This window comes from Physeter macrocephalus, chromosome 2 (genome assembly GCF_002837175.3).
Source record: "Physeter macrocephalus isolate SW-GA chromosome 2, ASM283717v5, whole genome shotgun sequence".
Lineage (NCBI taxonomy): Eukaryota > Metazoa > Chordata > Mammalia > Artiodactyla > Physeteridae > Physeter > Physeter macrocephalus.
Window position 1 is genome coordinate 106472595 of NC_041215.1, and position 15452 is coordinate 106488046.

Sequence of the window (15452 nt, forward strand, 5' to 3'; positions counted from 1 at the left end):
TACCACTCTCAGTAAAAAAAACAGGCCAAGAGGACAAAAGTAAAGATACAAAAGATCTAAACAGCATAAAAAAACACGGTAGTTATTTTTGAATATAAGCAAACCCTAATAGAAAATGTACCTTTTTCTCAGGCACACACTGAAAATTCCCAGAAATTAATTATAACTAAGGCACACACACAAATCAGTTTCTTAAAATAGAAATATTACGAACAACATACTCTGATTATAATGCAATAAAATGAGACTTTTTAATGAAACCAGAAAGATAAAAATCTCTTCCACTTGCACATTTTTAATACCTTCTATTAAACAATTCTTGGTTGGAAGGGTAATGGAATTTCTGAAAAATGATAAAGACATTTCATATCATAATCCATGGGATATTTAAATAACAACTAACATGAAAAATCATGACCCTAAATATCAATAAAATATTTATCATTAATAAATAAATATTTATTTATCACTATCAATAAAAATGAAAGATAGGGGCTTCCAGCATGATAGAATGATGAAGTCTAGGGACCCGCACATCAGTTTTAAGTAACTGGTGAAAATGATTTTAAAAACAACCATTGAAAGTCTCTGGAAGTTGTTCCTAGGACACACACCAAGTGAAGAAACATTTACTCAAGAAAATCTATTAAAATTTAGAAAGAATGAAAGACTATTGTACTTGAACTAAGAACCACTCTCTTCCACCCACTTCTCAATTCAGCCAGATGAAAATTCGCTCTAGGCCGGTGGGGGTCGGGGAGTGGGAGAAGGACTAATTGCAAACAAGCATGAGAGAATTTGGGGGTAATGGGAATAGTCTAACAGTCAATTGTGATGGTTGCACAACTCTATAAATTTACTAAAGGTCATTGAATTTTATACTTACAATGGGTGAATTTTATGGTACTTAAATTATACCTTGATAAAGCTGTTAAAAAATCAAGAGATTTGTACAACTCTATGTAAATAACTTAGAAAACCTAGACAAAATGAATAATTTCTGAGAAAAATATAATTTACTAAAATTGGTCTCAGTACAGATAGAAAGCTTAAACAGATCAATTTCTATAGAGAAGAAAACACAAAAAAATCACAGGCCTAGATGTTTTCACAGGGCATAGATGCTGAAAAACCTGTTGGCAAAATTCAACAATCATTCCTAATAAAAACTCTTGAGAAAACAGAAATGTATGGATACTTCCTTAACACTGTAAAATATATACCTCAGTCCAAAAGCTAGCATCTTAATTAATTCAGCAACAGTACAGACACTGACACTAAGATCAGGAACAATACTATTTCACATTGTTCTGGTGGTAGTAACCATTGCAATTAAACAAAAGAAATTAACTACAGTCACAAGAATTGATAAAGAAAAAACAGGACTATCTCTATTTGCAGAAGACATGATGGTATACCTGGAATGTTCCAGAAAATCAATGATAAAACTAACTCAAACTATAAGCAAGTTCAGCAAGGTAGCAGGATATATGGTTAACATGCAAAAATTATATCAATACACAAAATAATAACCAGTTAAAAGCTAAAATGGAAAGAAAGTGTCATTTATAATGGTAATAAAAGAAATAAAATATTCAGAAATAAACTTAACAAGAAATGTTCAAAACCTATAAGAAAAAACTATATCTGAAAGATAGACAAGTAAACTTTAATAGAAAGATGCCCTTTGTTTCTGCTTAGGATGTCTTGACATTAGCAAGCTGTCAGTTTTCATATTTAATGTGATCACAATAAAAGTATCAATGAGCTTTTTTATGGAGCTAGACAGTTTGATATAAAATTCATATTGAAAAATAAACATGTGGGCTTCCCTGGTGGCGCAGTGGTTAAGGATCTGCCTGCCAATGTAGGGGACACGGGTTCGAGCCCTGGCCCGGGAAGATCCCACAGGCCGCGGAGCAACTAAGCCCTTGCGTCACAACTACTGAGCCTGAGCTCTAGAGCCCGCGAGCCTCAACTACTTAGCCCACATGCTGCAACTACTGAGCCCGTGCTCCGCAACAAGAGAAGCCACCACAATGAGAAGCCAGCACATCGCAACGAAGAATAGCCCCCACTCACTGCAACTAGAGAAAGCCCGTGTGCAGCAACGAAGACCCAACGCAGCCAAAATAAATAAAATTAATTAATTAATTAATTAAAAAGAAAAAGAAAAATGCAAGAATAGTTAAGAAAATAATGAAACGAAGAGGAAGATATTAGTCCCACCAGATACAAAAACACACAAAAAAGTTTCTATGAAAGTCCAGAAATAGACTCAAATACGTATAGAAATCTAGCATATGATTCGAAGTTATCTCAAATTACTGGGGCAAACATGGCATTTAAAAAAATAATATAGGGGCTTCCCTGGTGGCGCAGTGGTTGCGCATCCGCCTGTAAAGGATAGCCATTTGCAAAAAGATAACATTTAATCCATTGTTAACGCCATATGCAAGAATAAACTCCAAATGAATTGGAGATCTAAATATAAAAATAAAACTATACAGGCTTTCCTGGTGGCGCAGTGGTTGAGAATCCGCCTGCCGATGCAGGGGACGTGGGTTCGTGCCCTGGTCCGGGAGGATCCCACATGCCGCGGAGCGGCTGGGTCCGTGAGCCATGGCCACTGAGCCTGTGCGTCCGGAGCCTGCGCTCCGCAACGGGAGAGGCCACAACAGTGAGAGGCCCGCATACCGGAAAAAAAATAAAAATAAAAAATAAATAATAATAATAATAAAAAAAACTATACAAATACTAGAAGAAAACATAAACGAACTCCTCTAACCTGGGTTTTCCATATGTCAAAAACCAGATCCAATAAAATAAAAGATTAATAAATTTGACTACATAAAATGTTTAAAATTTTTTCATGGCAAGAAGCAACTATAGGAAAAGTCGAAAGACAAACTAGGAGAAAATGTTTGCAATGCTTGGCAGAGACATTCAAGGTAGTATTTACTGAGCGCCTACATTGCTGGATGGTAGAGACACATGAGATAGTAAGATAAACACAGTGCCACATGTCCTCACAGTTACAGAGATACATTCCACAGGGCTGAAACATACAGAATAAGCAATTATTTAATTTCCATTGGCATGTGCTACAAAGTAGAAGTATAGGATTGCATTCCTGTGTAGAGGCCTATACAGATTTTCATGTTACGGAAATAAATATTAAATAAAAACTAAAGAATTTTAAATAATAAATTATCCCTATATATAGTGAAATTATAATTTACCATTTTCAGAGTTAGAAAACTGAGGTGCTCCAAGTTCTCTTATTCCAGAATGTTTTTCCCTGTGATCTTCAGTTGCTGAAACAAAAGCACATAAAAGATAGCTGAACAAGAAGAAATTTAGCATGCTTATTTACTATAGTATTTTATGATAATGTGACCAAACTGTTCAATTGACCACATCAGATTATAATACATATATCTAAAAATTTAAAGAACCATATATAAAAACCACATATGTATATATATAACACTATATATATATATATATATATATATATACAAATAAATTTGTAATACCCACAGGTACTCAGGTCCTCTGTTATATCTATGCCCTCTTGAAAGTTAAAAGTTTTCATATTCCATGGAAATTGGTGCAGTGGCTATGGAAAACAATATGGAGTTTCCTCAAAAAATTTAAAAATAGAACTACCATATAATCCAACAATGCCACTTCTGGGTATTTATCCAAAAAAAATGAAAACACTATTTCAAAAAGTTAAATGCACCCCCATGTTCATTGCAGCATTATTTACAATAGCCAAGATATGGAAACAACCTAAGTGTCCATCGATGGGTGAATGGATAAAGAAAATGTGGTTCATATATACAATAGAATATTATTCAGCCATTAAAAAAAAGAATGAAGTCTTAACCATCTGCAATGACATGGATGGACTTTGAGGGCATTATGCTAAGTGAAATAAGTCAGAGAAAGACAAATACTGTACCATCTCACTTATATGTGGTATCTAAAGAACAAACAAAACCTGAGCTCACAGTTGTAGAGAACAGTGCTGGAGGCCAGAGGCAGAGGCAGGGGTGGAGGCAAAATGAGCGGAGGGAGTCAAAAGGCACAAAACTTCCAAATAAATAAGTCATGACGATGTAATGTACAGCATGTCGACTATAGTTAATACGGTAGTGCATATGTGAAAGTTGCTAAGACAGTAAATCTTAAAAGTTTTCATCACAAGAAAAAATTTGTAACTGTGTATGAGGATGAATGTTAACTAGACTTACTGTGGTGATCATTTTGCAATATATACATATAGCCAATCATCATGTTGTACACCTGAAACTAACACAATGTTATATGTCAATTATACCTCAATTAAATAAAGTTTTCACATTCCAAAGCCTATTCCTTCCCTGGTGGATTTGTTCTCACTCTATAGTCTCCGAAAGGCCATTTTATACAGCTGACCCTAACAATAAGGGTTTGAATTGCACAGGTCCACTTATGTGTGGATGTTTTTCAATAAATGCACTGGAAAAAGATTTGGAGATTTGTGACAATTTGAAACAACTCACAGAAGAAACTCACAGGCAAGAAATATCAAAATCATTAAGAAAAAGTTAGGTATGTCATGAATGCATAAAATATATGTACATATTAGTCTATTTTTATCATTTACTACCATAAAATACACACAAATCTATTATAAAAAGTTAAAATTTATCAAAACTTATGCACACAACATTGATATGGCACAATTTGCAGTTGAGAGAAATGTAAACGTAAAGATGCAGTAATTAAATCATAACTGCATAAAATTAACTTTAGTAATTCATAGCCACCTCCGGTTGCTACTGCAGTGAGTTCAAGTGTTGGGAGTATCAGCTTAAAATGCCGTGTGACACTAATCATCGCCACACGACCATTTCCTTTCTCCAATAAATTGTGTATCACAGTAAAAACTGATCTCTCAAGTCTTGCGTATTTTTCATGTTTGCGGTAATACTGTAAACTCTGAATAACACCACGTGACCCATAGGAAGTGCCACTAGTGATGCTGGAAGTGCTTCCAAGAAGCACAGAAAATTACAAGAAAATGTTGATATGCTTGCTTGGTATGTACCATAGATTGAGGTATGCAGCTGCAGTTGCCCATTTCAAGATAAGTGAATCCAGGGTAAGGACCATTGTAAAAAAAAATGAAAGGAAATTCATGAAGCCATCACTGCAGCTATGCCAGCAGGTGCAAAAACCTCGCATATTTGGTAAAGTACCTTTTTATCTCGTATTAAAAATGCAGCTTTTATGTGGGTGCAGGATTGCTATAAGAAAGGCATACCTATAGACTAATATGATTTGAGAAAAAGCAAAGTCATTATATGACAATCTAAAGCAAAAGCAAGGTGATGGATCTAATGCTGGAGAATTCAATGACAGTAAAGGATGGTCTGATAATTTTAAAAAGGGGTTTGGCTTAAAAAAGGTCAAGATAACAGGAGAAACTGTGTTGAAAAAGATACAGCAGACGAGTTCCCAGATGACATTAAGAAAATCATTGATATGAAAGGATATCTGCCTGAACAGGTTTTTAATACAGACAAAACTGTCCTATTCTGGCAAATAAATGCCACTAGGGACACTTATTAGTAAGGAAGAGGAGTGAGCACCAGGATTCAAGGCAGGAACAGACAGGCTAACTCTTCTGTTCTGTTCAAATGTGGTCAGGTGCATGATCAGGACTGCCCGCATCTATAAAGCTGCTAACCCCAAGCCTTGAAGGGAAAAGGTAAACACCAGCTGCCAGTCTTCTGGTTGTACAACAAGAAGGACTGGACCATGAAAACCCTTTTTCTGAATCGGTTTCACTGATGCTTTGTCCCTGAAGTCAGGAAGTTCCTTGCCAGGAAGGGACTGACTTCTAAAGTTCTTTTGAAATTGGACAATGCCCCTGGCCATCCAGAGCCCCAGAGTTAACACTGAAGGCATCCAAACAGTCTAGCAGTTACACTAGGCTACCATAATGCAATCATATTGCTGCTTCTTTGTTAGAGACGCATGAATCGTTACACCTGTAAATAAATATGAATTTCTTTTTCACATTATCTTTTTATTTTTGATGTCTAGTGTAATACATATAATATCTACAGTGTTTTATATTATGTAAGACAATATTGATGTAGGTACTGATAGATGATTCATCTTGTAAACAATGTAAATGTACGGTATTCATAAATACAGCGCAGTACTGTAAAGGTATTTTATCTTCCTTATAATTTTCTTTTTTAAAATTTTTATTTATTTTTGGCTGCATTGGGTCTTCATTACTGCTTGCGGGCTTTCTCTAGTGGCGGCGAGTGGGGGCTACTCTGTTGCGGTGCACGGGCTTCTCATTGCGGTGGCTTCTCTTGTGGAGCACGGGCTCTAGGCGCACAGGCTTCAGTAGTTGCAGCATGAGGGCTCAGTAGTTGTGGCACATGGGCTTAGTTGCTCCGTGGCATGTGGGATCTTCCCAGACCAGGGCTCGAACCCGTGTCCCCTGCATTGGCAGGCGGATTCTTAACCACTGCTCCACCAGGGAAGTCTCTTTCTTATAATTTTCTTAATAACTTTCTTTTTTCTCTAGCTTTATTGTAAGAATACAGTATACAATACATATAACATACAAAATATGTGTTAATTGATTGTTATCAGTGAGGCTTCCATTCAACAGTAGGCTATTAGTAGCTAAATTTTGGCAGAGTCAAAAGTTACATGTGGGTTTTCGACTGCACGGGGGCCAGAGGGTAGGGGTGGGGAGGCGGTTGGTGTCCCTAACCCCTGCGTTGTTCAAGGGTCAACTATATTTTGTTCTGCCTGCTCTCCACGTCTCTGACACAACAGATATTCTTTTTTTTTTTTTTTTTTTAAATTTTTGGCTGTGTTGGGTCTTGGTTGCTGCATGCGGGCTTTCTCTAGTTGCAGCGAGCGGGGGCTACTCTTTGTTGCGGTGTGTGGGCTTCTCATTGCAGTGGCTTCTCTTGTTGTGGAGCACAGGCTCTAGGCGCGTGGGCTTTAGTTGCGGCACACGGGCTCAGTAGTTGTGGCACACGAGCTCAGTAGTTGTGGCACACGAGCTTAGTTGCTCCGCGGCATGTGGGATCTTCCCGGACCAAGGAACGAACCCGTGTCCCCTGCATTGGCAGGCAGATTCTCAACCACTATGCCACAGGGGAAGCCCCAGATATTCATTTTATGTTGAATGAATGAATAAATGATTGGATATGTTGTGCTTTTTTTTCAAATCTGTGATAATTTATTACATAGCAATAGAAAACAAATACACTGAACAATATATTATTACTTGAGGTTATTCCTTGAGGATTATAATTTTTCAAGTTAATAACACATGTGTAATATTCCCCATGCTGCCTTCTACTGGTTTATTTGCTCATGTCTGTATCAGACTCAGGATTTCCTGGTGGAGGAGTGGAGCTGGTCACCTCTGTGTTCCCTGGGCCTAGTACAGGCCCTGGACAGATGCTCTAAGACGAGCTGACACCTGGCAAAACTGTGAAGTTGATGCTAATTTGTGCCAAACTTCCATATCCTATACTGCATGGTTTGGGGACCTGGAAACTACTAACAGCTAATGTGGCTACAGAGCTTACTGAGTGCCTGGCGCTTTTCTCAGGGCTTGGTGCACGTTAACCATGGTGATCCTCATAAAAACCCTACCGGGTGGTGCCATGACCATGGCATCCCCACCTCGCAGATGAGGCACTAGTAAGGCAAGAAGTCGAGTAACTTGCTCAAGGTCACACAATTAATTAACAGTGGAGCTCAGGTTCAAACCAGACAGCCTGGCTCAAATCTGTGTTCCTAACAGGGTATGTTGTACTTTTAATTCAAAGGCTGCTTTATTTTTCTAAGAGCTGTGCATAGCTGTGAGCAGCATCTCCACATTTCTCATTTACAGTAGTGATTTCATATGAAGGGAAAGATCAAACACATGTACTTAAAAGACAGCATATTTTTTAATGTTTAATGTTTAACATTAAAAAATCAAACATACAAACAAAAAACCCATAGGCAAACATTATTTAAAAAAAAAAATCGGGGCTTCCCTGGTGGCGCAGCGGTTGCGCGTCTGCTTGCCGATGCAGGGAAACCGGGTTCGCGCCCCGGTCTGGGAGGATCCCACATGCCGCGGAGTGGCTGGCCCCGTGAGCCATGGCCGCTGGGCCTGCGCGTCCGGAGCCTGTGCTCCGCAACGGGAGAGGCCACAACAGAGGGAGGCCCGCATACCACAAAAAAAAAAAAAAAAAAAAATTATCTCTAAGTTTTGGGCCTATATTGAGATAAATTATGCCCTATTACTACACTAGGAGCCAGTTTCTTATAGTCTGTTTCCCACATCTCTACCTAATTTGCAACCCAGTATAGACAGAGACCAAAAAAAAAAAAAAAAAAAAAAAAAAAATCCAAGATAGGGAATTCCCTGGTGGACCAGGAGTTAGGACTTGGCATTTTCACTGCCAGGGCCAGGGTTTGATCCCTGGTGGGGGAACTAAGATTCCTCATGCCATGCAGTGTGGCAAAAAAAAAAAAAGGACAAAAAAAAAAAATCCAAGATTTTTACATCTTCAACTATTATTAGGACCATTTTTAATTAAAAAAATTTTTATTGCAATATAGTTGATGTACAATATTATATGTTACAAGTGTACAAGATAGTGGTTCATAATTTTTAAAGGTTATGCTCCATTTATAATTATTATAAAATGTTGACTATATTCCCTGTGTTGTACAATATATACTTGTAGCTTATTTGTAAGCTACAAGTAGTTTGTACCTCTTAATCCCTTAGCCCTATTTTTCCCCTCCCCTCCTCCTTCTCCCCACTGGTAACTACTAGTTGGTTCTCTGTATCTGTGTGCCTGGGTTTTTTTTGTTATGTTCACTAGTGTGTTGTATTTTTTAGATTCCACATATAAGTGACATCATACAGTATTTGTGTTTCTCTGACTTATTTCACTTAGCAGAATACCCTCTAAGTCCATCCATGTTGTTGCAAATGGCAAAATTTCATTCTTTTTTATGACTGAGTACATATACACTACATCTTCTTTATCCATTCATCTATTGATGGACATTTAGGTTGCTTCCACATCTTGGCAATTGTAAGTAATGCTGCTATGAACATTGAAATGCATGTATCTTTTTGAATAACAGTTTTGGGGTTTTTTTTTGCATATATAACCAGGAGTGGAATTGCTGGGTCATATGGCAGTCTTATGTTTAGTTTTTGGAGAAACCTCTATACTTTTTTCCACAGTGGCTGCACCAATTTACATTCCCACCAGCAGTGTACAAGGGTTCCCTTTTCTCCATATTCTCACCAACATTTGTTATTTGTGGTCTTTTTGATGATAGCCATTCTGACAGGTGTGAGGTGATATCTCATTATAGTTTTAATTTGCATTTTTCTGATGATTAACAATGCTGAGCATATTTTCATGTTCCTGTTGGCCAAGTGTATGTCTTCTTCGGAAAGATGTCTATTCAGGTCTTCTGCCCATTTTTTTTTTTTTTTTTGCGGTACGCGGGCCTCTCACGGTTGCGGCCTCTCACGGTTGCGGCCTCTCGCGTTGCGGAGCACAGGCTCCGGACGCGCAGGCTCAGCGGCCATGGCTCACGGGCCCAGCCACTCCGCGGCGTGTGGGATCTTTTCGGACCGGGGCACGAACCCGTGTCCCCTGCATCGGCAGGTGGACTCTCAACCACTGCGCCACCAGGGAAGCCCTGACCATTTTTAAATTAGGTTGCTTTTTGATGTTGAGTTGTATGAGCTGTTTATGTATTTTGGATAACAACCCGTTATTGGTCATATCATTTGCAAATTTTTTCTCCTATTGCATAGGTTGCCTTTTCATTTTGTTGATGGTTTCCTTTGCTGTGCGAAAGCTTTTAAGTTTGATTAGGTCCCATGCGTTTATTTTTGCTTTTATTTCCCTTGCTTTAGGAGATGAATCCAAAAAAATATTGCTATGATTTATGTCAAAGAGTGTTCTGCATATGTTTTCCTCTAGGACTTCTGTGGTTTCCAGCCTTACATTTAGGTCTTCAATCCATTTTGAGTTTATTTTTGCCATTGGCAGCAATGTGGATGGACTTGGAGGGTATTATGCTAAGTGAAATAAGTCAGACAGAGAAAGACAAATACTATGATGTCACTTATATGTGGAATCTAAAAAATACAACAAACTAGTGAACATAACAAAAAACCCCCAGGCACAAAGATATAGAGAACCAACTAGTAGTTACCAGTGGGGAGAGGGAAGAGTGAAGTGTAATTTGGGGGTGTGAGGTTAAAAGGTACCAACTATTGCATATAAATAACCTTTAAAAATTGTGAATCACTACGTTGTACACTGTAACATATAATATTGTACATAAACTATACTTCAATAAAAAAAGGGAGGGGCTTCCTTGGTGGCGCAGTGGTTGCGCGTCCGCCTGCCAATGCGGGGGAACCGGGTTCGCGCCCTGGTCTGGGAGGATCCCGCGTGCCGCGGAGCGGCTGGGCCCGTGGGCCGTGGCCGCTGGGCCTGCGCGTCCGGAGCCTGTGCTCCGCAACGGGAGAGGCCGCAGCAGTGCACCGCAGCGGGAGAGGCGGCAGCAGGGGGAGGCCTGCATACCAAAAAAAAAAAAAAAAGGGATATAACTGCTGATACAGCAGGCTTTAAAAGACAAAATAATACTATAGATGGATGGTGAAACTACAACAATGTCCATTATATTTCATTTATGACTGTTAAAAAAACGTTCTCTACTTAAGTACAGGATTATGCATGCAAAATTAGCTAACCTTTGGAACATAAGTCTGAAGGTATGTTAGATATATGAGCTCATGATTATTATAGCTTCTTAAATAGTTCAGTCTGTATTTATGTGTATTTATGTGTATACTTGGTCTGTATATGGTCTGTATTTATGTGTATACTTAAAAATACCTATCACATTTATTGGATGCCTACTGTGTGCTATATAGTTGATAAATATATCTAGCCCTAATGTCCTGCAAGGCAGAAGTGTATGACTCATTTTTCAGATAAGAAAAATGAGAGGCATAAATGACTTGTTTTAAAAAAAAGCCAGCATTCAAACCCAGATCTTTCTGGCTCCAAAGCTAGAGTAATTCATATATATGTTGACTGTACATATAATATATATTTATTAAAAAATAAGAACACACAAAAAATAAGAACACGAATTTAAATATGAGGATAATTTTGAAACAATCATACAACCCTGTGGAATGAATATCTACACTAAAAGCACCTATCTTAGAGAAGACCAGAATTCCCTAAAGAAGATAACTGGACCCTCTAATTAGGTACTGCTTGAAAGCTAACTCATTGCTGAGCATAGCCTCCAGTTCCGCCTGACCAGGAAGCCTGGACTGAGACCTGGGGCAGCTGCAGAGCATATCCTACCGCCTGCCCAGGCAGGGAAGCAAGTCAGCAGCCCCACCCAACAGGGGAGCATGGCCCCAGCCCACCTGACCAGGATGCTCTAAAAGGGACCCTGGGGAGCCTCCCAGCCTAGCTCACAGTACTGCCCAGCAGCACACCCCAGTCTATAGCCCTGCCTGGCAGCAGAGCCCAGCCTATGTCCATGCCCAGTTGCTGGGCACATCCTGCAGTCTCACTTAGGCAGGGAGCCCAGTCAATGACACCCCCCAACTGTGGGGTACAGTAGGAGGCCCCACCCTACCAGGAAGTCTGGCCAGTGACCTTGCCCAAAAGCCCGAGCACAGCTTGGCTGCATCAGATCGTGAAGCCCTGCTGCAGCCCCGCTGCAGCCCCACTTGCATGCAGAGGCCAGGCAGCAGCAGCACCTGGTGAGGGAGCACAGCCAGTGACCCTGCCTGACTGGAGGTGATTGTACAGCCCAGCTAGTAACACTGTCTGACCCTAGAGCACAGCACCACCTGACCACAGAGCCCAGCCAGCAGAACTGCTTGAACACAGAGCCCAGCAAGTAGCCTGCCCACCTCCACCACCTGAGAGCAGGGGCAGCAACTTCACCCAACCAGAGACTGTGACCCATTATAGTTAAACTGTCTAAAGTCAATGACAGAATTTTGAAAGCAGCAAGAGAAAAGTGACTTGTCACATTCAAGGGAAACCCTATAAAACCATAAGCAGATTTCTCTGGAGAAACTTTGCAGGCCTGGAGAGGGTGGGACGATATATCCAAAATATTGAAAAAAAAAACAAAACTGTCAATGAAGAATACTGTATCAGCAGAACTGTCCTTCAGAAATGAAGACCTGATAAAGACTTTCTCAAACAAACAAAAGTTGAGAAAGTTCATTACCACTAGACCTGCCTTACAAGAAATGCTAAAGGGCACTTTACAAGCTGAACTAAAAGGATGCAAATTAACCTTGTAAAAATGCATGAATGTGTACAACTCATCAGTAAAGGTAAATATACAGTCATAGTCAGATTCTGTAATATTGTAATAGTGGTGCATAAATCACTTTCAATTCCAGTTTAAAAGTTAAAAAACAAACATATTAAAAATAACTATAATAATTTGTTATTGGAAACACAATGTAAAAACCATGTAAACTGTAACATCAATAACCTGAAATGTGAGGGGAGGAGAAGTAGAAGTATAGAGTTTCTGTATGCTATCAAATTAAATTGTTATCAGCCTAAAATAATGTTATAAATATAAGACATTTTATTGTAAGCCTCATGGTAATCACCAAAAATACCCTGTAATAGGTACATAAAAAGTTAAGATAAAAGATTCAGGGGCTTCCCTGGTGGCGCAGTGATTGAGAATCCGCCTGCCGATGCAGGGGACGCAGGTTCGTGCCCCGGTCCGGGAAGATCCCACATGCCGTGGAGCGGCTGGGCCCGTGAGCCATGGCCGCTGAGCCTGCGCGTCCAGAGCCTGTGCTCCGCAACGGGAGAGGCCACAGCAGTGAGAGGCCCGCCGTACCGAAAAAAAAAAAAAAAAAAGATTCAAAGCATACCACCACAAAAAGTCATCAAGTCACAAAGGAAGATACAAGAAAGGAATAAGGGAACAAAGGAACTACAAAACAGTCAGAAAACAATGAACAAAATGGCATTAGTAAATCCTTACATATCAATAATTAAATGTAAATGGATTAAATTCTCCAATCAAAAGGCATTTTACCCTCTGAACGGATAAAAAAACAAGATCCATGATGCCTACAAGAGACCCACTTTAGCTTTAAGGATACATACACAAAGACTGAGAGTGGAGGGATAGAAAAACATATTCCATGAAAATGACATGCAAAAGAGAGCAGGGGTAGCTATACTTACTGGATATTCACATGCAAAAGAATGAAATTAAACTCTTATCTTACACCACTCACAAAAATTAACTCAAAATGGATTAAAGACTTAAATGTAATAATCGGAATCTGTAAAACTCCTAGAATAAAAAACAGAGAAAAAACTCCTTGACACTGGTCTTGGCAATGATTTTTGGTATATGACACAAAAAGCTCAAGACACAAAAGCAAAAATAAACAAGTAGGACTACATCAAACTAAAAATCTCTGGGAAAAAAAAAAGATCAAGAAAATGAAAAGGCAATCTACAGAATAGGTAAAATATCTGCACACCATAGATGTGATAAGGGGTTCATATCTAAAATATATAATGCACTCATATAACTCAATATTTTAAAAACCAACAACAATAATCTGATTTTTAAAATGTGCAAAGTAGACATTTTTCCAACCAAAGACATATAAATGGCCAATAGGGACATGAAATGGTGCTCAACAGTACTAATGAAATCAAATACAAATCAAAACCACAATGAAATATCACCTCATGCCTGTTAGAATGGCTGTTATAAAAAAGACAGGAGATAAATGCTGGTGGCAATGTGGAGAAAAAGGAAGCCTTGTGTACTGTTGGTGGGAATGTCTAAATTGGTATAGCCATTATGAAAAACAGTATGGAGGTTCCTCAAAAAATTAAAAATAGAACTACTATATGATCCAGCAATTCCACTTCAGGGTTTATATACAAAGGAAATGAAATCACTATCTCGAAGTGGCACCTGCACCCTCACATTCATTGCTGCACTGGTTCATTGCTGTTCAAGAGGGCATTATGTTAAGTGAAATAAGTCAGACAGAGGAAGACACTATGATCTCACTTAAATATGAGATCTAAAAACGCCGAACTCCTAGAGACAGAGAGTAGACTGGTGGTTGCTAGGGCCTGGGGGATGGGGGAAATGGGGAGATTGGCCAAAGGGTACAACCTTCCAGTTATAAGATGAGTAAGTTCTAGGGATCTAACATATAGCATGGTAACTATAGTTAAAAACAATTGCTAAGAGAGTAAATCTTAAATGTTCTTATGCCCAAAATAAATATGGTAACTATGTGAGATGACAGATGTGTTAATTAATCTTATGGTGAAAATCATTTTGCGATACTAACATATACCAAATCATCACACTGTGCACCTTAAACTTACAGTGTTACATGTCAATTACAGCTCCTCAATAAAGCTGGGAAAAAAAGGCGAACTCAAGTTTGTACAGAAGAGACTTATAAAGGGACTTAACATTTTTTAACTGAATGGATATTAACACAATCCCCAAAGGCTGTAACAAACTGTTTTGACATTTAAATGTGATCATTTCACATTTTAATGAATTTACCATCTTACCTGGTTCACTTCCCAAGCTCACTTCCTCATCTGACAAAACTAACCTAAAGTAAAGACAAAAAAAATCCAAAGATCTTGGTTAAAATATATTTGGGACTCATACTCTACAAACAGTTTTATGTGGCTTAAAAAAATTTTTTTTAACTGAGGAGACATATAAAATAGTTGTTCGGTAGATCTCCTAAAATCTGTCTGAGACAAATCTTCTTCTCTAGAGATACACAGACTGTAAAAATAATCCTTCACCTCTTATTCTTTCAATGTATATTTACTGAGTATTGATGAAGCACCAAGCACCGCGTTCAGCATGGTAAACGCTGTGCTAAATACTATACCACAGAGAACATCTGTCACCAACGCCATCAAGTATGAAGTTTAGTTTTCAAGCATTAAAAGGTTTTTTGCTCATCCCACTACTGGGCATATACCCTGAGAAAACCATAGTTCAAAAAGAGAGGGCTTCCCTGGTGGCGCGGTGGTTGCGCGTCCGCCTGCCGATGCAGGGGAACCGGGTTCGCGCCCCGGTTTGGGAGGATCCCGCATGCTGCGGAGCGGCTGGGCCCGTGAGCCGTGGCCGCTGGGCCTGCGCGTCCGGAGCCTGTGCTCCGCGACGGGGGAGGCCGCAGCGGAGGGAGGTCCGCATACCACAAAAAAAAAAAAAAAAAAAAAAAAGAGACATGTACCACAATGTTCACTGTAGCACTATTTACAATAGCCAGGACATGGAAGCAACCTAAGTGTCCATCGACAGAC

General features: G+C 39.2%; 1 protein-coding gene across 1 annotated transcript in view; it reads right to left on the reverse strand.

The window, feature by feature from the left end:
- The window catches only part of ICA1L (islet cell autoantigen 1 like), a 42778-nt gene that overhangs the window by 11117 nt on the left and 16209 nt on the right, over nt 1–15452 (reverse strand). Inside the window, exons 8-9 of the mRNA XM_007112085.3 lie at nt 14700–14743; nt 3243–3317 (exon numbers count right to left, since the gene is read on the reverse strand). Coding sequence (XP_007112147.1) covers nt 3243–3317; nt 14700–14743 — 119 coding nt within the window. The remainder of the gene's footprint in view (nt 1–3242; nt 3318–14699; nt 14744–15452) is intronic.